Source organism: Lepisosteus oculatus, chromosome 8 (assembly GCF_040954835.1).
Source record: "Lepisosteus oculatus isolate fLepOcu1 chromosome 8, fLepOcu1.hap2, whole genome shotgun sequence".
Taxonomy (NCBI): Eukaryota; Metazoa; Chordata; class Actinopteri; order Semionotiformes; family Lepisosteidae; genus Lepisosteus; species Lepisosteus oculatus.
The window spans coordinates 15,989,456-16,013,403 of record NC_090703.1 but is presented as its reverse complement, the minus strand read 5'-3'; the positions used below and the strand labels follow the sequence as shown (position 1 = coordinate 16,013,403).

At 36.5% G+C, this 23,948-nt stretch overlaps 1 protein-coding gene across 3 annotated transcripts in view; it reads left to right on the top strand.

Moving 5' to 3' along the window:
* acp7 (acid phosphatase 7, tartrate resistant (putative)) overlaps window positions 1-17,218 on the top strand; it is a 38,600-nt gene extending 21,382 nt beyond the window's left edge. For all 3 annotated transcript variants that reach the window (XM_015350814.2, XM_006632513.3, XM_015350813.2), the window contains 8 exons: window positions 7,321-7,383; window positions 9,640-9,754; window positions 10,037-10,150; window positions 13,154-13,220; window positions 14,063-14,130; window positions 14,872-14,943; window positions 16,302-16,439; window positions 16,739-17,218. In XM_015350814.2, the coding sequence (XP_015206300.1) occupies window positions 7,321-7,383; window positions 9,640-9,754; window positions 10,037-10,150; window positions 13,154-13,220; window positions 14,063-14,130; window positions 14,872-14,943; window positions 16,302-16,439; window positions 16,739-16,804 (703 nt within the window). In that variant the 3' untranslated portion in view covers window positions 16,805-17,218. The remainder of the gene's footprint in view (window positions 1-7,320; window positions 7,384-9,639; window positions 9,755-10,036; window positions 10,151-13,153; window positions 13,221-14,062; window positions 14,131-14,871; window positions 14,944-16,301; window positions 16,440-16,738) is intronic.
* The last annotated feature ends 6,730 nt before the right edge of the window (window positions 17,219-23,948 follow it).

The following is a 23,948-nucleotide window of genomic DNA, read 5'->3' as shown; positions in this document are numbered from 1 at the left end:
GGTGACATACAATATGCGATGTGTGCTGTGTTTTCATTTCTAATCTCCAGTTTTCTTGATATCATGTTTTTCCCTCCTTTTCCTCTAGCAACATTTATTTTCTCATTGCTGCTTATCACATATTGGCGGAGGTGGGGGGGGGGTTAAGGTTTAGACAGGAGCTAAAAACAGTAGCCTGTTATTGTTGGATGTACTGTGCGACATCAAATTATATTACAATATTAGTAATTCTGTTTATATTACATAACCCGTTTCAACTGGGTCCCGTATAAAGAGCCCATCTGTTTTCTGTTGCATTCTGAAGTAGTGAAGACTAAAGTGGTCTACTCCAGTTTCACCCAAACCACAAAAACAGCACACTAAACGGCAGTTGCAATCACTGGCCACAGACTTGACATTTCAGAATTCCAGGAGCATGATGCCTCGACGTCTACATTAGGCATTTGAGCCGGATCAAGTCAGCTTTGGTTTCAGGGCAAAAGCTTCTAGAACCTCTCACACTGGAAAATAAAACTACTAATGCTTCAAAAGGATGGAGCATGAAGTTTTAACAGTCACTGAAAAAATGTTCAATGAAGGAAATTTATGTGTATTCGTGGGGGGTGTATCACATTTTTAACAGCATTGAACATTTTTTCACATAGTTAACAGCATAAATAATTACATAAGTGAATAACACAATATACCAGCTCTGTACACACAATAGAAATAGTAGATCTGTATATGTAGCTTTTCATACACAGAAATGCCTATCTCCAGTCCAATACAGACAAAGCTTAACCTTTTCAAAAAAGAGAATAAACATCCTCTGAAGATAATTGAGAACAATAGCAATCCTATCGAGGTCCAGTACTTCAGGTACACCATTGAGATTTACAAAAAGATGGATCCTACCAGACCACTGATATACAGTCCACGGCAAAACCAGAAGGTTTTTAATTAACATTTTAGTTGTATTTTGAAACACTTGTTGCAAGACCTTCAGGGTGTTTATAATCATCCATCTGGAAAACTGACTAAGATGTACCAACAAACTAAACCACTGTGAAAAAATAAAGAAAATCCTCATGGATATATTAAAGATAATACAAATTATTGTACATGGCAGGTTACAATGACATTCTTAGTCAGCCATAGGAAGGCTACAATCTTTCCTATTAGTTTTAGAGTGCTCACAACTGCATTATCCACTGCCAATTTCTGAGGGCCTTTGTTACAGCCTATACTGTCCCCTTTGACAGGTGAGTAAATAATCCCTTCAGTAGTGGCAGAACAGGTTTTCTGGTTATCCAATTATTTGCCACTTCAGAAGCCACAAATCAAGCCCATTTTTACTTTAGGTCAAAAGAGCACACTACAACCAGTTGAAAGCCTTGAGCAGAAGCAGTATTGCATACAGTGTTGTATAATCTTAATGTTACTTCACAAAACAATACCGTACATCTTTTCAGGTTGTGGTATTTAATGTGTATAGTTTCAAACTGATGGAAGGACTTAACTAATGTAAGTCTCTTGCTTTAACTATATTAATTTTGAACACCTAAAAAATGGAGTAAATGATATGTGAATAAAGACCTTGTGCATAGTGTTTTAACAAAGATCCCTAGACAAATCATATGTAAAATGTCAAAAAATGAAAGTTTTATATTTCTGCACCTCAAAAACACCTTCTCATTACCATCAGAAAATGTTTTTTAATGAACACACTTGAGACAGTAGAGCCCATACTTTTTGTAGATTTATGTAGACTTTTGGTTAGTAATATGAAGAACTAATAAGTAAACAAAACTTATAGAATATCCAATATCAACTTTTTTGGAACACTTCGCCATTAAGCTACAAGAGAAGTACCATTTATCTCCTAAATTAATGTGGTAATTAATGTGATAATGGTTTATATGTGCAAGCTATGCTATTTCAGTTTTTGTTGAAGTTTATTATTGGTTTGTGTTTCCAATCTTCTTTGATGGGGAAACAAATCAAAGACACATAACTATAGTTTGAACTTTGATGGTTTTTACCCGACAATATTTCAGTATAGGAACAAGTAATAGGTTTATTCCATGCTGAAAAAAAGAAGAAAGAAAACACAACGTTTTGGCCATGGAGCCTTCTTCACACATCTGAAGAAGGCTCCACGGCCGAAATGTTGTGTTTTCTTTCTTTTTTTCAGAATGGAATAAACCTATTACTTGTTCCTTTGCAGTCTACGCATGCCGACGCAGCTACCAACCTGAAATATTTCAGTATATACTCAAAACTAAAGTTTTTAGAATGGAAAATAGAAGGCTGCAGCAAAAAACTAGAAAATAGTTTGATATTGAACGAAAGTAGGATTCTAAGGTTTGAAGAGAAAGTTATTGTAGTTCCTGATATACCTAAAGTGTCAGACTGTGTTACGAGATACAATAGTTGTATCGGCCCAATCTCTATTCTGGGACATTGTATTTGGCATCATTATTCAGACAATGTAAAAGGATGCCAGTCTGTACTGTTATTTTGGAGTAATGAAAATAATGTAAAATTATGAACATTAAATGAAACACTGACATCTGGGCCAAGCTTATGGAAATGTTACCTTAGCCTTCATACTCTTGATTTAATAGATTTTTAACCAAAAATGAAATGAAACATGAAACAATAACAAGCTGTTAGGGTCTACCAGGGGGCTAAAACAATAAAAAGCTATGTAAATGTCTTGTAAACTTAAATACTGCACACAAACAGGATACTTTCAAACTGTTGAAATCTTTTACACCAGACTAGTGAAGCTAAAGTAGGGATATTTTTGCATGACTGGATTTTCTTTCTATAGCACTGATGGTTGCTACATGCCTAGGTCATATCTGAAGTGGTATACTGACTATGTAAGCTGGGTTTGGGGAATATATTGCGGAAGATAAAATGCTACAGGGGACTTCTTAACTTCACTATTGCTTTCTGATATACTCATACCATAAACATTACTCTATTTGCTCAGTTTAGCTGTTTCCATTTTCATGTACATTGCTAATTTACATTGAACTGAAGGGCTTCCACTGGTTTATAACTTCTCTTACAGTATATTCTACAGAAGTAGGGGAAAAGATATTTGATTCCTCAGTGTATTATTTGGACATCTTTTGAATTGCTAATATTTCCTTCTAATTACAATATACTTTGATTTATTGGTAATTGCTGTTTAGGTACAGTATGGTCTTTACAAGGAAAAGAAAAAATTAAATCTTGTGTAACTAGTATTGCCAGGTTTTGCCATTTGTTTTGCTAACAACAAATATTTGTGCTTTTTTTTAAAAAAAGAAAACATTCCACTTTTTTCTTTAAATTACATTTTGTTAAGGAGAAAATAAGCGGGGATGACACAAAGCACTCAGCAAAGCACTGTATCTATCAAACACAAATATTAATTTAATTGTTTTTATAGTCTATAATCAGGCTCTCAGTCTTGGAGATGAGAGGAATTACACATTCTTTTATCTGCTTTTTGTCTCTAAGCCCACTTTGGCTTCCTTATTACAAAGGCAGGTACACTTAATTCTACCTGTTTGTTGTAATGATCTTCTTGCTTAGCCATTAAATGCTTACTATTGTGGAAGGTATTATAGTCTTTTGATGCATTTTAAAAAAATGGTCTACACCTTGTATAGATGACATATGAATTTCACATTGCAAATATAAAATAAAATGTATTTACTTTAACAATTAAATATTTTACTCATGGACTGCTGATTCTCATGTCAGGCAACTCTTTTACTTTATTAATGGAGAATATAATTACTTAACCACAAGATGGTAGTATGAACCTGCAATTCCTGTCCTAGCTGTATATAAGCTTTACATTCAGTACCTACCACAGAGGTTTTGAGGTATAGGAAGCCAACTTTCACTTACTGTAACTGCAAGTTGTGTCAAGGGTGGAATATAAAGTACCTGCATGCTTTCAAACTGGAAACAAAAGCACACTGGTGTTCATACAGTATATATAAATTAGATACTTAAAGTCAATGTTTTGGTTCCTTATAAGTCACTACATATAGATTTATACGTAAGTGGTAATGTTGAATTATTATCACACTTGTCATTTTCTCCATTTCACTACTGTTGTGGACTTAATGGTTTAATGAAGATTTGTATTACTTTATTTTATATTATATAATAATAATTATTATTATTTTATTATTTTAAAGTTCTATACTAATATGTTTAAAGGAAAACACAGAAACATGTGGACTGCCAATTTAACAGTTTATACTGGTATGCAATGAGAGTAATTTATACCATCTACATCTTTTCTTTATTTAATTTAATTCTTAGTCAACATTTCATTTCATGCTTTCTGATTATTTCTGGTTTATGTTAAGAGTTTTATCTGCCATGCTGTCTTTTCTAGCAAATAATAGCTTTAAAGAGACTAATCAAAGCATTAGAAAAGGAAATATCACGGGGAACATTTACAACATGTCTTGGCTCTAAACTTGATTCCCCACAACATGCCAGTGCATTCCAATGTCAGGACCTTAGTTAAAGCCAAATCTAACCTTAAATAAATTACTGTAATAAAACAATAAAGTCAAAATAATTGTATGAAATAAAACAAAATAAATTAACACAATGTGTTTATGTTGACATCATTTACATATTTTAGACAATATGAGGTATTAATACAAAAGGCAAACAAAATGTTAAGATATTTTAAATGTTAAGACATCTATGTTACATTAAAATAGTAAAATGCGCTAGTAAGACCTCACTTAGAATACTGTGTATTGAGCTCGAAGAGAGCAGTGTAAGTATTCTAATTCCTCAAATGTACTGACAAAGTCAAACCAAAGGACACCTAACAAAGGAAAAAAGTGCAAACCCTTGGGCAATGCATTTAAAACTGAGGAGGCACTTCTTTACGCAAAGGATTGTGAGAGCATGGGACAAACTACCCAACCACATTATTGAAGCCAAATCCCTGGCTTCTTTCACTAAACAACTGTATTCAGTCCTTGATCAATTACCTACTAAATACAGTACCATGGTGGGCTGAATAGCCTCCTCTTATTTGTAACCTTTGTTATGTTTTATGTTACTGTTGTAATGGCACATTAAATAAAGAGCATGTTGTGCTGCTTGTGAAATGACCAAAATAAATACTGTACACTACCACTTATCCCCCTTAAACACACGCTTAAACGCTTAAATTGTTGAGCCTAATTTAGAAAGCCATACACTTTTTTAACATTGGATCAGTGGATTGAAAATAAAATTAAAAAAATAAAAAAATTGGAAATTGCAAGGAAACTATGAAGATGGAAAAATCTATTGTTAACTTTCAAACAAAAGATTTTCCCTTTTGCATGCAGTGTGTCAACATCCAGTCTGCCAATGAAAATATTTTTAAAATAGCACGTGTGTTAGAAGAGAAGAATGGTCTCCAACCCAAACTACTGCTTTATGCAGGAACCATAAGTGGGGGCAATTTGTAAAGGCACCCTGTTCTGTGTTTTTTGGCTGAAAGTGGTGACAAATGCGCAGGCATTTTATAAATCAGTAACTGTATAGGCAGGAAATACCTGTGTTATATTTACCTCACCTTGCATCCTGTCTGGAGTAGTCTGTGTGTTTAGACTGCAGATAGTTCTCTGGCAAAAGCACTTTCTTTGGAACTTAACATCTCCAGTATTTATGAAGACCATCTTTTATTATTCAGAGATCTGTATCAGTCCCTAATGTCTTGTTGGCTTAAAGAAAGCTATTAATATTCAAAGCCCCAGTAGACTGCAGGCTCAAACATGCAATAATAAGTACTGTACCATTAGGTTATTTTATGCAGATGAAATATTTCACTTTTAGTAGTTTGTGTTAGTAAAACTGTTGATTCATTTATACAGTATTTAAAAAGAACATTTGGATAATACTGTTGCTGACGGTATGTTTTAATTGTCTTAAAACAGGAGCTCTCAAACAGCTCCATCAGTTTATAGCACAGTTAGAGCTCTAAAATCTGACATTGATAGCTCATGTCCTGGCTGTGATGTCAGCCAACTGTGAAGGGGGTTCTCTAAGTGGTAGTGGTCAAGTGTCACTAGGGTCAGATGGGATTGATTTAGCTATGGCATTCTCAGCTTTCCGTGTAACAACAAGCCCCACGACTTGCAAAGTATCCGTGTGTTTGGCAGCACTGCCAATGAGAGTTTGTTATTTTTCTAGTTTACTGTACATTGATCCTGGACACTGTGGGACCCCAGCATGCAAAATGGTGGATAAATCTGATGAGTTAAGGGCATGTTTCTCATCACTCTCATTAGTGTGAGGGTCTTAGCAGTGATTCAGGCTGATTACTTTTAAAATGGAAACTATGGAAAATAAATGGTGAGTAAGTATGGTAATATTGTGATTTTATGTTTAAGAAATTGTATTCAAATACTTTTGAAAGGTACCGTGTATTATCAAATCATATACATCTTATAGATGCTGTGAAGAAGCAATAAGAAAACAAATAGAGTTGTGGGATGTATATTCAAAAGTATAGATTTTAAATCAAGAGTTTTACATTATAATTGTACAATCCACTAGTAAGATCTCGTTCAGAGTAGTGTGCATAATTTTAATCACCACATTACAAAAACAATATTGCTTTTCTGCAGTCAGTTCAGATTCAGTTCAAAACAATCAAATACATTTCAGGGCTTAAAACAATATCTTACACTGACAGACTAAAATAATAGATTTTCTTTTTGGTGTTGAACAGTGAAGATTATTCAAAATCCTTAAAAACCACTGACACAGCCAACCCAATGGACTTTTTCAGAGTAAAAATGAAAATATGAACCAGTGAACACAAGTGGAAACCCTGAGAAAATACATTTAAACTGAGAGGGTTGTGGGTGTTTGGAACAAACACCTAGCCATTGGTGGAAGCTATACCTCTGTTTCTTTTAAGAATGGGCTGGATCAGTTAGCTACTAGCTAACGTGCTACCTGTGGTGAATGACCTCCTCTTGTTTATAACCTTTCTATGTTACTTTTAGAGCATTCTTTCTTTTTATTTACAGTTTGCCTAGATTTACATTTCAAATGTACTCCCAGGCCATGTTTTGTTTTATTTTTATCATATATCTTTGCAAGCAATATAATTGGTGGGTTCCATCCTCCCTCATACTGTAAGTATGAGGGCTAGACACAACCTGTTCAGCAGTAGCACAGGATCCGTTTTCCTATTCTGGTGTCAGTAAGGAAAAACATTTTTCTGTTGCTAATTAGCTAAGAAATTATGGGCATGCGATTTGATGGCCTATACATTTCAACAGCTTTACTCTGATGTTTTTACAGCAATTTTTCCAACTACAAGAACCGTTTCAGCATGCCTGGAGACACTGAGAGCCTTTGGTACAGGTAGGAAAACACCCGAGAGGTTGTTTTCTCAACCCAACACCCAAGAGATCCCTTTCCTGTCAGTCTTAATGGAAAATACCCATGCTGAGATTCAGCTGCGCACACACAACATAGTCACTGGGAAGAAGGAACCTATATATGCATTCAATGGGCAAGCACTTTTTGGTTTCTTTTTATTTGGAAAGGAAAGGCTATATATACATATTTGTAGCTGAACAAATAAGCTCTTTCATGGTCAAGTTTAAAAAAAGAAGAGGAAAAAAGAAATATTGGGTGAAATGTTGGGCTGAAGCTTTGCTTTTTGATGGCATTACTCTTGTTTAGACACAGGGGAAGTGACAGCAGATGGAGATGAAATCCAAGTTCTAGTGAAGCAGAATACTATACTTTTTCTTCCACCTGGTGCTGGGTGTAAGGTGATACAGTACATCAGAAAAGGGTCCAGCTAGGAACAGCTTGACCACAGAATTGCAGCGCTTGCCCCAGTCAGGATGCTGTGGAATTAAAAGCTAATTCATCAAAGTTCTGAAGAGCTGTGGCATGTTGCCGGCCTGTGCAGACAGCAGATCCTTTACACACTGCTGGGCACCAAAAAAACTTGTCAGGCTGCTTATTGCTCTCAGCTCTCAATCAATTTTGTGTGATTTTCCAGACCTCCGAGATGTTTTGCCCTTACGCTTAGCATGAGCATTGTTAAAGTGATTGAGTACCACCCTTCAGAGCAGATGACAGGAATTAAATTCCTAAGAGCTCACTTTCCACTTTGTGTCCTCCTGTGCTCCCCTTCTCGGGCCTTATCCTTTCCTAAGTGAGCAGTGAATGGCTTTTCACATTCTCTTTCTTTCCCACTACAATTTAGAAACTCTGGGTCTTTTACTTTCTATATTTGTCTCTTGCAAGCAAGTCTAAGAATAGTAAACAGGAACAAACAAGTCAGGAATTTTTCAGTTTTCATCAAGAAGCCTTGTTTCTGAATCAGTGTGAGCTGTAAAACAACTGTATGATACCTCACTTCTAGCATTTCTCACATTAGTTTTCAAAATGTGGCTCAAGCATGGGGTTTAGTATATATACAGTATATGAAGAATAACAGTGTGTATGTTATCTGGGATTGTACAACATAAGAAAGGTCAATATCCTGACCAACTCGTACAGGTACAGGTGATCACATTACATCTGTCTTGGAATCCTTGCACTGGCTTCCTATCGGGTTTCAAGTTAACTTCAAAATCCCCATGCTCTATTTGGGTTGTCCCCTCAGTACATACAGTGTCTGACTTATTATCTCTTTATTCCCGAACCTTGCAACCTTCATTTGTCTGATTCTGGTCTTCTCTACTGTACTGTATGTCAATGGTGACAGGGCCTTCTCCTGTTATGCCCCAAAGCTTGTAATTCTATCCACAAGGATATCAGAGAGTCACCTACCATGAGTGCATTTAAATCCAGACTCAAAACCTTTTTGTTTCAGAAAACCTTTTATTTAATTAGTATCTGTGTCTGTTCCATTTTAGAATGAACATGTATCTTCTGTTGCACCTCTTTCTTCTTGTGTTTATGATAGGTTTATTCTGTAATTTGCTGTTCTTATAAACTTTTGAACCTGTTTATTCTTGCAAGATTTATAACTCAGACTTGATAAGAGTGTATTATGTTTATGTCCATTCTTCTTAAAACAAACCCTTAAAAGCCTTTAAAACTACAAGGCTTACACCTGATATCACTAAATGTTTAATAGTATTTTTTTAACGTCCATGTTAAGAGAAATCACTTTATTAGCCATATACAATTTCTTGCATTAGGAATTAGTTTTTTCACATACCCTAGCTTGCTCTCCATGAGACACACAGGCACACAGACGGGGAGAAAGAAGCTTGCAGGGTCAGCCATTTATGGTATACTGCACCCCTGGAGCAGCTGGGGTTAAGGGTCTTGCTCAGGGGCCCAGTGGAGTTGGATTCCTCTGTCAGCCACATGATTTGAACCGGCAACCTTCTAGCCACAGGTGCAGATCCTTAGCCACAGAGCCACCGGTTTGCCCGTCATTTAAATGACTAAATGGCTAGAAAACAAATTGGCCAAATGTATCACTCTATAAAAAAGGTCTTCATTCATGAACCTACTTTGGGATTTTATTTTGGGAGAAATTGTAAATGTAGGAATGGATAATTAAACACAAAGTTATCTTTATCTGAATATGAATGCTTTCAATGTATTCGTTCTTAAGCTTATTCATCTATGAATTTTTCTCCACAGCTGGAACATAGGACCCGCTCACATCATCTCCTTTTCAACTGAAGTGTACTTCTATCTAGAATATGGACTGGACTTAATTTTCAGCCAGTATAAGTGGCTGAAAAAAGACTTGGAGGTGGAGATTGTTTCAATTTTAAACCTCAATGTATTCATTTTATTATTGAAATTCCACATTTTCAGCTCTTGCCAAATAACAGTATGACGTTTTAGTTGTTTATTGGTTGCTATGCCACTGTTAAGTCTTTATTATTATTCTGCTCAAAAAGAAACACTGTGAGTGTAAATTACAGGTGTGAGAAATCCACTAAGAAACATTTACTCATGAATAAAGCGTACATTGTACAAAAGTTTATGTTACATTGTGTAATTTGCTGTGGTTTTCATAACAATTTTCTAGGAGGCTAACAAACCAGAGAACAGGAAAATTCGTCCTTGGATCATAACCATGGCACACAGGCCGATGTATTGCTCCAATGATGACAAAGATGACTGCACCAAGTTTGAAAGCTATGTAAGTTATTTTTCCACGAATACCTCTGTGGGACTTTGTTTATACCATCAGTCTGATGAGAAGCTTCTTGTTCAAGCAGTGGTGGCAATGGGTTCTGTTCTAACTCCCCCCAGCAAATGTCCAATTGGGTGCAGTGTCAGCCTCCAACATTCTCCCCTGAACTATTCCACTTGTAGCCCTGGTGGTCTGGGAGCCTGAGGCTCAGGCTTTTTCCCCTGAATTTCTGCCTCTCTTTGGATACCTGTTTTCTTGACTCCAATTCTGAACCTTTACCTATGGCTTGGACTGCAACCAGTCTGCGTCAATGAATCCATTGTGCAACTCTCAGCTCCAGGCCTTCACTTCTACATTTGATTCAAGCTGACACCTGCCTACATCAATGGAAACATCATGCATTTCTTCTCCTGTTCTGCAGGAGTCTATCCATTAACTGATCCCTGCTTTCCCTACACCCTTTTTTTCACTCCAACCTTTGCTCACTACAGGATTAACCCTCTAAATCTAGCCACGCTCACATACAGTATTCTGGTTAGACGTCCCTCATCATCAATCTCTCTCAACTTGATGCTCCCAGCATTAACAATTCTGCTCCCTAATTCTCCTTTCCTCTGTGCTACGCAATTTTTGACCACTCTATACCTGATTGAAGCAGCCTGACAGTACAGTATGCTTATCGCATCACAGCTGTAATCATGCCCTTAGATTCATGCCTATTGACCCTAAACCTTAAGCACTTTGTAGAGTGTGCAGGCAAAATGAGTATTATTCAAAGTCCATCTTACTTTTGACGCATACCTGCCCAAGAAGCTTTTTCAACACTTTCAGGAGCCCTCTTCTACACCTTCCTCCATTTAAAAGTCCTCCACTATCCTTCATTTTGGGGATGACTTTCTCTCGTTGAATCTTTCCCAACTAGAGTTCATTCAACCTTGATTCCAATTTTTTGGACATCTAGTTTCCCTTTAGAATGGAGAAAACATTGGGGGAATTTCACTCTTTTGTGTCTCTAATGATCTTCCTTCATTCTAAATTTTCACGCTTTCTTGCCTTAAGCCAATCTTGGCTTCATTAAGACACTTTTCATCATTTCAGCTCTATTTCAATGAAATCTTTCAAACTGTGTTTAAGCTATGTTATTGTCACGCCCTCTGCAGCCAGAGGGCGCTCCTTCTCTGTCCTGTCCCTAGTTTTCGGTCTGCTGTCCTTCCTGTCCCTCTCTTTCCCTTGGGCTATATATTTCCGGGTCTTGCACTCTGTCCTGGCTCAGCAGTGACGTTCGGATGTCCTGAGACCCGCCTAGCACCAGGGCGCCCCACGTCCGCTCCCTGAGGGCATAGGTTTCTATACGGCAATCCTGAACTCTTTGCACTATGAGCCCGGGCCTTTTTCCCGTCTCGCCGCTACGCATATGGGTCTTTTTCCGCTCTCCTGCTCCCCACGGTTAGTCCCTTTGAACGTCTGTGACAGTTATGCATATTATCCCTTAGGTTACTATAAACGTTTGCTGCACTATCATGCCAAGCATCTTAATTTTTAGAATTTAAGAATTCTGTATTGGTATTATGGTGTCTCTCATTTCTTTTGGGGGTTCTGTTGTTGTTCTTCTCACCCAGTTGAGTTACTCCAATAAAGCTCAATATTCAAATCACACCCATTCTCTGCTTTTACTAGTGTTTGACCAAACAAAATTTAAAACAATATCTAATCCTAGACACTTTTACCTAAATGTGTATAAAGATCATGCTTCTTGCATGTTTATGCCTTGTTAAAAGGGCTGTTCTGATAACATCTTCCTTATGAGTGATTCAGGTAGTAATCTTAATTTGGGGTCAGCCAAGAGATTTACCCCAAATTAAGATCAATGTTGGAATCATTCCTTTTCTCTCCCTTTAATAGGGTTTAACTACAACTGAATCCACAAAATAGCCCATCCACTAATCAGATCTCACTAACTTAAGATTTTATGTAGGTCTCAAATAAATTAAAAACAGTATTGCCAAGAATTCTTTACTATTATTTCCTTGTTAATATATATTATAAGGAAATAACGATTAACCTCTTTTTTGGAGATTTAAACATGTTCAAGTTCAAATGCATTTATCAAGTTGCTTTGACAGTTAAATGAATAGGCTCCAAATGTGAACAAGATTGTAGTGCTAGACAGCATTAAGTTGTTTAAAACTGGCACCAGCAAAGCACGACTCAGCAGCAGAATTACTACCCTTCATCATTTCATAGACGACCCAGATCCTGTAAAACTTCAACTATACTCTTCTGACCTTCAACTCCTCTACAGAAAGTCATAATTTCACATTCTTGTATCATAACAACTCTCATTCACTCTTTAAGCACTCAAATAGCACTCTTAGAGTAGTGAGACGGAAAGCTTTGATTACATTTTCTTGGTCACACAACACACAAGTTCTGTCTGGATAAGAAATATATTTGTGTTACTGCACAAAACAAATTACAGATGTTTGTGAAAAAAACCTAAGCACTTCCTTTTTGTACCAGTTCCCTGAATTCTGTCAGGTGGAGAAACAGTTCTTCCACTGTTTATGTTTATGGCAGCTCTGTGTAGTTGGCCCTAAAATATGTATTTTATGACCTACTTATTGTCATCATAAGGTTAACTAGAGATTCTACATATGTGTTCTGCAGACATCTTGACATTTTATGCCACCTTTTGATCTTTTTAGTGCTGACAGTAGATTTTAATATAATAAAATACAGTCTTTTACCTGATCCAGTATTAGACAACTATAAATATTGGCTAAAATGTCTTACAGTTTACAATAACATATGGCCTAGAGTGGTTTTTGCTATGCATTCAATAAATATTTAAGATCTGTAAAACACACAGTTCAACAAAATAGTTTCCATTTGTTTCTTTTACTGAAATCTTTAGTACGTGACTTATTTGACAGGTTTATGCTGGTTGATGAGCGTGATGCCAGATGCCATTTCAACTTTGATTATTCCAAATGGTTTGTTTTGTTCCAGGTTCGACTTGGACGTAATGACACCAAGCCTCCAGCCCCAGGCCTGGAAAATCTTTTCTACCTTTTTGGTAAAATGTCTTGGCTATGATATGTTTAACACCAATAGATACGTGCATCAATTGAGATTCAATTGATTTTGACTGCATTGCTACAGCCAAAAACCTAATGATAAATCCCCATTATTAATATAGCAAGGTCTTGATGAAAAGCAGGTATTTGTGCTGGTACATCAGCTTGAATATTATTAGTAGTTCCAAAATTAATATTTTCCCTTATGTAGTGTTTCATTTTTCATTGCATTAGGTCTTTCAGACCTTAGCCAATTTTAAAACTCATACTCTCTGAGGAAAGTCAACATTATTCTATTATTTCATTATAAAATGTAAATTAAGCTGTTAAGTAAATACATTTTGCTTAATGCCTCTTTGATTCTAGTTAATTGTGGTTTATGACTGCTTAAATAACATCTTGTTAGGACCTATGCCAGAGGATGTATTTGTAAAGCGGGCTGATTTATTTTTGCTGCTGATCGCAAGCATATTTCATCTTATGGAACATATCATTTTTAAAATCAACATTCATGTTGAAACAATAAGTGAAAGAGTTTATTATTTAGTGTATGTCTATGTTTAATGTGATAAGGGAGAGGGGCTTTGTTTTTCAGAATTATGTCAGCATCTCAAAAGAATAAGGATACAGTACCGTCACAGCCTTGACTCTTTCTTATTGTGTATTTATTTTTATTTCAAAAGTTTTGCCATCTTTAAACTATAAAGAATAACAATAGCATGATGGAGCCTAGCTGAAATATAGTTACATCATGTTATCACATCTCTATTGTTATAATTATGTATTTGTTATTATAAATTTGTCACAGTCAGACACCTACGTTCCAATTTTCATCTTTCAGGGGTTGATTTAGAGTTGTGGGCACATGAGCACACCTATGAAAGACTGTGGCCTGTGTATGGATTCAAGGTAAAGATATTTTCCTATGAGGAATAAAACCTTATACTGAAATTAGTAAAGTGAATGGATAAGAACAGTTGGATAAGGATGTAATGATGGCATAAACGAATGCATAGAATAAAAGTAATAAAATGCATATATACTGTATAATGTTAGATGAATGACAGGCCTTCTGAGTGGTTGGTACTGGTATACATTTGGAACATACCTGTAGGATGAATATTGTAGTCCAGTAAGTTTAGCATTCTAGCAGACTATAATTATACATCTTGGCTATATCACTAGTCAGCTGGGACTGGGATTCTCCAACAAGTGGTAGCAATTAGCTAAGTACCTCCAGCATTGGGAGACCTAGTGCTGGCCAAGGTATTCTCCTTAGTATGTTCTAGAATGGCCAGCTGTAGTCCTTGAAAGCTAAAGGGTGTTACCGTTTATATTTCAAATGAGCTCTGACCTATTTGGTTAAACAAATCACCTACAGTACTTCAGTGGTTAGAATAAAAATGTTCCAAGTGTTTGGAAACACACAAAAAAACAAAATATTATTTAAGTGTGTTTATCCTCATGTGTGTGGTTTTTTGGGGTAAATTCCACCACTTGTGGACTGGTAAAAAACTGAAGGTACCTAATTACATTTTACCCCTCACAAAAAACAGCCTCAACCATTGGATTGCATTGATGCCTTCTAAACAAGCTTAGATTTGTTTGATTAAAATACAAACACAAACCAGTTCTTTCATTTTCTACAAGGTCTTCAATGGAAGCAGAGAAGAACCTTATGTCAACCCAAAGGCCCCAGTGCACATTATTACAGGGTCAGCCGTAAGTATTGCTGCCAGACAAGGACCAAATAATGGCAGCTCCTTTCATTCTATCACTTGTAGTTTAACCAGTACTCATTATCATTCATTTCTTAATCAGGTCTGAAATTAATTGTATTTACATAACTGGCAGATTCCCCTTGAATTGTTGGGCCTGAACTGTACTGACACTGTACTTTTAAACTACTTCTCCCTACAAGTACTGTAGTAGCAGTGAGCACCTTCCTCAGCTTGGTCCATCCCTTTTGGCCGGTCAGCTCTTCACTTTCTTCCCTCTTACCAATGGGCTGGTATAGAAATGATTGAGGCTACTACTTATTGAAAGACTTACTCTGCTCTCCATAACCTTACAACGTAAAGTATCACTGTGAGACTAATAACCTGCACAGTGAGGTCTCCTTTTCAGCCTAGTAATGTAACCAGCAGCCTCACCTCAAGCCTGCAAGAACTTAGAACCCCACTGTCAGGTTCTATTGATCACAGTCCCCCCGTGAGACCACCACAAGACTCTGTCATTGTACAATGGAGTCTCACCATACGTGCATCATGCATACAGTATATGGGACTCTCCTTTAGACTCAGTTAGACAGAAGCCTCACAGCGAGATTCTAAATTTCCCAGTCCACTCTGGGATTGCTGCTGAAACCAGCCCCCTTCCAGGGTTTTGATTTTTCATTCACTCAGGAGTTTCTACACGAGACTCCATTTCTTTCTGTCCCCCTGACAGTGAGGGTCTAGTCCAAACCTGAACCGACCCCGTCATAGACTTATTCAACCCTTACTGAACCCTACTCCCAACTAGCAATGTTAATTCACTAATAACCTTGTGTACATTCATATTATGCATTCTCACCATGTATCTAGAATGTCTTGATAACCCCCCCCCCCCGGCTCCTTAATCTAATTTTGACACTTTGGCTGTGGCTTGTATGTTACAGTAACAATAACGTTTTATCTCAAAATGTATGAAGACACACATAAGAATTTTATTTTCTGCTGGGTTTTCAATTGAACCATCATTAAATATCATGTCAGAAAGAGTTCTCTCTAACATCAAATCACTGAAATACCTCAATTTTCATGAAATATAACAGCCTAATTCATGACTGCAGTCTCTAAATATGTAGTAGTGAAAATTAGAAAGCTCCCGACCGCAATAGTATCGTGCTTCCCATATCAAAGTGTCCTCATTAAAAGGACATTTTCATTGCAATTCATCAAAAATGTAAGACAATGAACCACAGTCTCTTGAGAAACACAATGTCAAAATCATATTGATGCAACTGAAAATCCATAACTTAAAACAGAGGCTTGGAGGCCACATACTGTGAATCTATGACTGTTTGCATTGTTTCCCAGGGATGCCGTGAGAAACATGATGGATTCATTCCAAAGCCACGAGACTGGAGTGCATTCAGGAGCACAGACTATGGGTACACAAGAATGCAAGTCCTCAATTCCACACACATCTACCTGGAGCAGGTCTCAGATGACCAAGTAAGAAGTCTTCAACAGCTCTAAATCTTGAGGCTAGTTTGAGCTAGATAAATGAATCTTGAATTAGGTAAGCTTTAGTAACATAAAAGCAAAACAAGATGAATCTGCAAAACTATCTCTTGTGCTACTAGGATACAGAATATATCAGTATACTCAGCCATTCTAAGCTCTTTTACAGAATCATTTCTTTAAATATGATATTGCTTTTTGAATACAGTGATAGAAACCACATAGTCTCAGAGCTATCATTTTTATGGTTTAGAAATTAAAGAAAGTCTCTTACAATGATTCTCTTTCAGAATGGCAAGGTGATTGACGGCATCTGGATTGTAAAACAAGAGCATGGCATTGCTTCCTGGTTGTAGATTTTTTTATTCACCATTCGAAAGGAGATGGAAAAATTAAAGTTTGATCACACTAATCATTAATGCACTTTAAATGATTTTAAAAAGTTTAAATTGATACATGTAAATTAGCAAAGACAAATAAAGGTTTTCTTAAAAAAACAAAATTTGATCTTATACATGTTTAAAATGTGCATTTTACACTTACTATACTTAATGTGGGGCATTCGTCTTTGAGGCTTAAGGCTTGGGCTGTTGTTTCATATTTGCATCTGTGACTTAAAAGCTCACACTTTTAATGTATTAATATGGACAGAAAGAATGTGGCATGAGAAATGTATTGTAAATAAGTATCCTTGCAAGAATCCTGGAATCAGTTATTGCACTTCAGAAATATCATAAACATTAAAATAAACATTTCATGATTTAACCATTTGTATTGACTTATCATAGTTTGTTTCTAGGGAATAGGACTAAACCATTAATATATCTGTGGGGTGTTGACATATACAGTATATATTCACACAGGGTGAATTATTTAAGACTAGAATAAATACTTTGCAAAGATTTTTGTCATGTCTGTAAAAAATTATTAGATTAACAGTTAATCTGTAGCGTAGGAATGTCATCATTGTATTTCTGTCTGAATCTGAGAATAAGTGGCAGCTCTTGGCTGAATACGATATTAGTAATAATATCATAGGCCAGGGGATCCTTCGCCATTAACTTTGTAAAGCTGTGCTCTTGAATAAAATGGTTAAAAGGAGCAAAGCAACATTTAACAGCACCTTTTCCAGCCAAACAGAAATGACCACATTGGACTGGCAACTGCCCCAGATGGGTTGAAATATCAGACCATAATTGGCAGACCTTGTGGGCCCCATGTAGATTTACACTTTGAGGCCATTCTGGCCTCAAGTCACTTGGCGATTGTGGGCGCCAGGCACTGTGCCAATTATGTGAGCCACCATAGCCCCTGTCAGCAAATCTACGTGGATAGATTTTAAAAGAACTTGGTTTTCTATTGTCTTACATCATGTTTTTTCTCTCGACCAGCAATTCTATCCCCCTACAATTGGCTGCTGCTACATAGAACTCCATATGTCCTGAGACCACATTTCACTACTTACTTGACACACTCTTACATGCTTTCAGACACACTCCCATAAATTGTCCAAAACTACTGTGGCACAAACATTTTGGCCCTTTCAAAAATCATGCGTCGGCGTCGCTTTCAAAAATCAAAAATCAAAAATCAGCGTCGCTTTATCCTTCCAACTTCACATCCCCCAAATCCACTGTAATAAACATTTTATCAACAACTGGTCAATGTAAATGTTTCATCATTTTTGTTGTGATCTCAATAGTTTTGTCTCAAAATAGTATTTTATAGCCCAGTATGGCTTTTTCACCAATTATAGCTTGCCATACTTGTTTGGCACCACAGATGGGTTTTGCTGGGGTGGGATATGCCACTATATGTCCTCATTGAACCAATATGTACATATTTCTTGGGGATGCACGCAGCTACAGAGATACAGTATTTATATACAGTATAGTGGAGCCCATGTGTGTTCTTGATGAGATTGAGAGTTCTTATTTAACAAGTCATAAAACAAGCTAGAATTTAAATTAGAAGAGAACCTGGCCTGAAGGGACTCCTCAAAGGGTTTTTTATAACCTTTCATATTTTCTTAAGAGAATAGAAAGTTGGCTAGAAGGCAGAGGAATCCTACTCTGTTGGGCTCCTGGGCAAGGCCCTTAACCCCAACTGTTTCAGGGGTGCTGTACAATGGCTGACCCTGCGCTCTGACCCCAGGCTCTCTCCCTGTCTGTGTGTCTCATGGAGAGCAAGCTGGGGTATGCAAAAAGATAATTCCTAATGCAAGAAATTGTAAAGGGTTAATAAAGTGATGTTATTATTATTATTATATTAATTGACATTTTCTCTTGCAGTAAGCTGTGCATAGTCTTTCCCAGGATCTAGTTTTGTAAAGATATTTAAAACAGAAAACAGCTCATTAGACAGTAAGAAGGGAGTATTACACAGACAGAATTGTAAAAATATATGCAAACATCAAGAAACAACTAAAGGAAAGAACAGATCTGAAATAGTTTTCTCTCTGCTATGTGTTATATCTATTGTTATGTCTACTTTTATCAAGGAGGTGCCCTTACTTAGTTAAAGCACAGGGCATTTAAAAACAAATACTTAAACTACAAATACTGACAACAGAACCAGCAAGCTACCAAGTAAAAAGTTCAAATAAAGAAATGCAGTCTATGAACCCCAAAATACTTATGGGAACTACAATTGTAAGTGAAGATAAAACCATCACACAGAAAATACATACTATATATTGTATTCTTGACTTGAATGATGAGAATGAAGAAATGTGCTATTCTTAACAAGGACATGTCAGCACTGAGCTAATTGATGTGTTGGAAAAAGAAGCCTGTCTGTGAGGCTGTGAACTTTATATGACTGACAGTTACATATACAAAGCAAAATATATTAAGGCTGCACTATCAGCACACACAGATGTGTTGAATGCTTGTGTAGACTGTGACTGCTCAGTACTGACATGTCAGTCATTCTTCCCAATACATCTTGTACATGTCTTGAAACCTCAACAGGAAATACACAGGATTCCATTTAGATCCAAGGTTAAACAAGGACACAAGGCTTAATGGAATACTATACTGACTGTGCTCATAAAAATAGAACTAAAAGGACCTAAAACTGTATCTGAAAATCTCAATTAACAGCGGTACATGGATCTTAGAAAATATAAAATGGATACCTAAAGTATATTGTACACTGTACTTAAGCAAAATATGGAATTACATTTTTGTACATTTTCACACTAGGTTTACATTCATTAAGTTGAAAATTCAGCAATATTTTTTTAATTATATTAGTATAATATAGAATGAATGATACTTAGAAAAGCATTCTTAGTGTAGAAAAAACAAGCTTAAACCTTCTATTGGAAAAACTAGACATCTATTTGGAAAATTTGTTACAATTTCAGAATTCATGAAATGCCTGAAAGCAATATTTAGGTGGTACCAACTCATCCACTGTGCCAGCCTTTGTGAAATATTTTCTAAAAAGGGGACCTCTATAATAACTTAAATGAGAAAAAGTATATAAAATAAAAACTAGACACTGTTATCTGCTCCAGAAAGAATTGACTGTGTATGCTTCCAATGATGACATCCAGTAATAACTAAGAGGGACACACTATAAATGTATTTAAAAAAAAACAATAATTCTTGAAGCAAAATAAAGAAAAAAGCAAGTGCTTGGGCACATACTGTAAATGTGGCATAACAAGAGAACATTAACAGATTCAGTGAGCACGCAAACATTAAAATACTTGGACAATGAACCATGGATTCTGAAATAAGGAGTATATTTGAGCTGATAGAATTCAATAGCCCAGCAATCTCTGTTTCAAAAATAATAGTTTTTCATCTAAATGAATGAGTGAATGAATAAGGAATGAGTATGTATGAAAAATGTTGTAAGGGAGAAACTGGTGGTCCTGGAGATTTTGCTGGAGAAATAGGGGGTAGTTTTGGAACTGGCAACATTTGTTTAAGGCACAGCTGTGGTCTAGAACTGCTTGATCTATTACATTAGGAATTTTACCTTTCTACTGCCAACAACTTTCTTTGTTTTGTAAAAACGTGATTAAAAGCAGTTCAATTTTGTGACCACTACTCTTGAGAAGCGACCAAATTAAATGCAGTTGTGAGGTCCAGCCCTTAGGTAATTTACTAATAGTTTGATCTAAATGGCCCACCAAGGATGTTAAATCTCATGAAGATCCTGTCCTCCCAAATGAAATCCAGCAATTCAAAAGCTTTGACTTTTTCCTGTCATGCACATTACTAAAGTTCAATTTGAAAGACAAAATGGCTAAGTGAGCTACTGCCTTGGCAGTGCTATTGCTAATGAAGATGTTTTCATCCTGTTTAAAATGAACACCCGAAAAGTTGTTCAGATACCCAGAAGCAGCCCATTAGAGCAGGTTTTGACTGCTTCAAGATGTTATGCAAACGGTAAGCAGCTCCATGACCACTGCTTCTTTTTCTAATGGGAAGACAGCTAATCCTTTTCCTCACAGGAAATGTAAATATCTGAACATATAACGCACAGAGATTTCCCCTTTGAGGGCCTGCTTTTTATTACCTGCCAACCCAACACTTTGTTATTATTGTAAGAGGATCTTGGGCAATAATACTTAAACACCAATGAACTCTTACCCTTTGGCCTTTTCAGGTTCTAACTGCTGTTATCATAAATTATTACAAAGCTCCCCTTAAACGCATAACATTGCATGCAACATCAGGCTAAGCCCCAACCAATCTTACAGAAAATGAGTATCAAGGGCTTAATATTTGGGGCTTTTATGAGACTCGTGACCTGTGCAGTGTTGGCATTTCAGATTTAATTGAATTAATTCTTCATTATTATATATACTGTAATCACCTGGGAATTCTGATAATTGCTAAAATACCATTGGAGAAAACTTGTACAGTTTGTTCTGTTTCTAGGAATACAAGGTTGGCAGCAAATTCTTATTTATAATGCTTTGTCTGTTGTTATTTTTTGTTCTTTAGCAACCACTGTGATACAGTATGTAAACATCTCAAACAATAGTGCGCCGATTGATTAACAAAGTTATTTTTTATCATGCAAGGCCACAGTCTAGACTTACTAGACAGACTTACGAGGCCTTAAACTGTCTACAGTTTAAGGATGTTGTGTGACATTTTGTAGAGGTACAGTAAAATGCATCAGCTGGCAAACATTGTTGACATCCATCCATTTTCTAACTGCTTCTTCCAATTCAGGGTCGCAGGGGAGCCAGAGCCTACTGCGGCATGCAGCATGCAACATGCACAAGGTAGGAATACATGAGATGGGATGCTGGTCCATCACAGAGCACACACAGACGCAAATACACACTCACACCAGGGCCAGTTTTCTCAGCAGCCAATTAAACTCCCCGTATGTTTTTGGACTGTGGAAGGAAACCCAAGCAAACATCGGGTGAACATACAGTACTGTACAAACTCTATGCAGATGGCACCCCAGGTCTGGAATTGAACCCAGGGCCCCAGCAGTGTGAAACAGCAATGCTGACCACTGCACCACCCTACATTGCTGACATTCTATGGCCAATATGCACTTGAAAGTTAACATCAGCTAAGGAAATGTATCTTTTTAGCACCATTATTTTCAGCAATAACCTGTAAGCCATGTGTTAAATGACATACTTAAACTAAACAAAGTGATGGACAGCCCTACAAAGCCTAGCTACGTACATCTTACCCATTGACATTAATAAAGATTTAGTACAAAACCTTTTATGGGTATGAATATAAATGATCTCATCTTCCAATCACAGTGCTACAAAAGCCATAACTAGCTTACATCTTCTCATTCCATCCATTTGTTGATATAATGTACAGCCAAGGATAGCAGCCATGGACTGCTGTTTCAGCTTAATTAGAGATCATCGTGTGCTGTATGTACCACACGTTTACTAAAGTTGACTACTAGGTGTTTGCTACTAACTATTCAATTACAAACTTATTGGCAACACTAGAAGCAAAAAGAGTGAATACCAGAGCAGCCACTTGCTACATACAATTTGGGCTCTCATTAACAGCTTCAGGTGAGACAACACCTCATCCAGCCTCCATAAAACACACAAAAAAATGTTGGTACCCAGAGGCTCACAGTGGCTCACAGAATAAAGTTGGTTACAGAGAGAAACTATAGTGAAGTGCCTCTGTAGGATATAGTTGAGCACAGCAGTAGCTTGCCTGTTAAGGTGTACTGTAATAACCTATCAATTCAGACAACAGCCAGGTGTATTTTTCTCTTTGACGACAATGTCCATCCTTTAGCTGTTTGCAAGATAGGACTAACAGATGATTTTGGTGTGTCAGTTCCAGTATGCACAATCTGCATATTTCTTAATGTTTTGGAGAACAATCTGTGTAACCCAGTGTATGAAGCATTATTTTGATTCTGTTTGCTCAGTTAAAAGTCAAATTATAAAAGAAACAACATGGCAGTAACTCCTTTGCAAATCTGAGCTATTTATTACCCACATGATAAGAACCTAAAGGTTGATCATGAGAACAGGCCATCCAGCCCATCAATGATCCTACACTCCTACAGTACCTACAGTATACACCGAGTGAATCTGTCACAATATCTAGCCCCTAATGTCCCATATTCAACTACAAGTTTGCTGGAAGAAAGGCAGCATTTTTGTAATTATCAGACTTGTAATTGGAAAATAAACATCATAAAATAAATAAGGAACAAGTAATAGGTTTATTCCATGCTGAAAAAAAGAAGAAAGAGAACACAATGTTTCGGCCATGGAGCCTTCTTCAGGTGTGAGCAAATACATAAGTAAATAAGTAAATAAGATAAAATAAATAAGATCACCTTTTAAGGGAATTAAAATTACCCATTACAAGCAGATTTAAGTAACTCTAAGGATGACCATAAATTGCAGAGTGAACTCACATATATTTCAATATATAAAGACTAAACTCTTGTCAATCAAAAATCCATCCACAGGCACAAGTGGTAATCACAATTCACCATGTTCTCAAAAAAGCATGAGCACCTCATGTTTAAAACCTTTTACTGCTTTTCACTGCTATCTGAGAAATGCGATTTTTTGGGATTCACAAATACCTCACAACTGAACTCATGAATATCAAAATATCAGTGATATATCAATACTATTAATAAACACAGAACAAAATGAAATTTAATTTCTTAATTGACAGATAATCAATCAGAATCCAACATTCTGCTCTGGTCAAATTTCAGGAGAGGGGACTGGCTTCTGAAAGTCAGAAACATTCATTTTAGACTGCAGTATGCAAGGTAGGATTTTAAGAAAGACTTTTTCTTGTTTTAGTTTTACCTTTAGTTACTATGCAAACTCTACTATGCATTCTAATTTGCTGAACCATCAGAAGGTCATCCAAACTTGTTGTTCCAATTAAAGCTAGACTAGACTTGTTTTAAGCCCATTGTATGTTGCAACGTGATTGTTAGAAAACAGAGAAAAATATATGGTACTGTGGTATGCTGTAGTGAAATGAAACTATTAGAGTT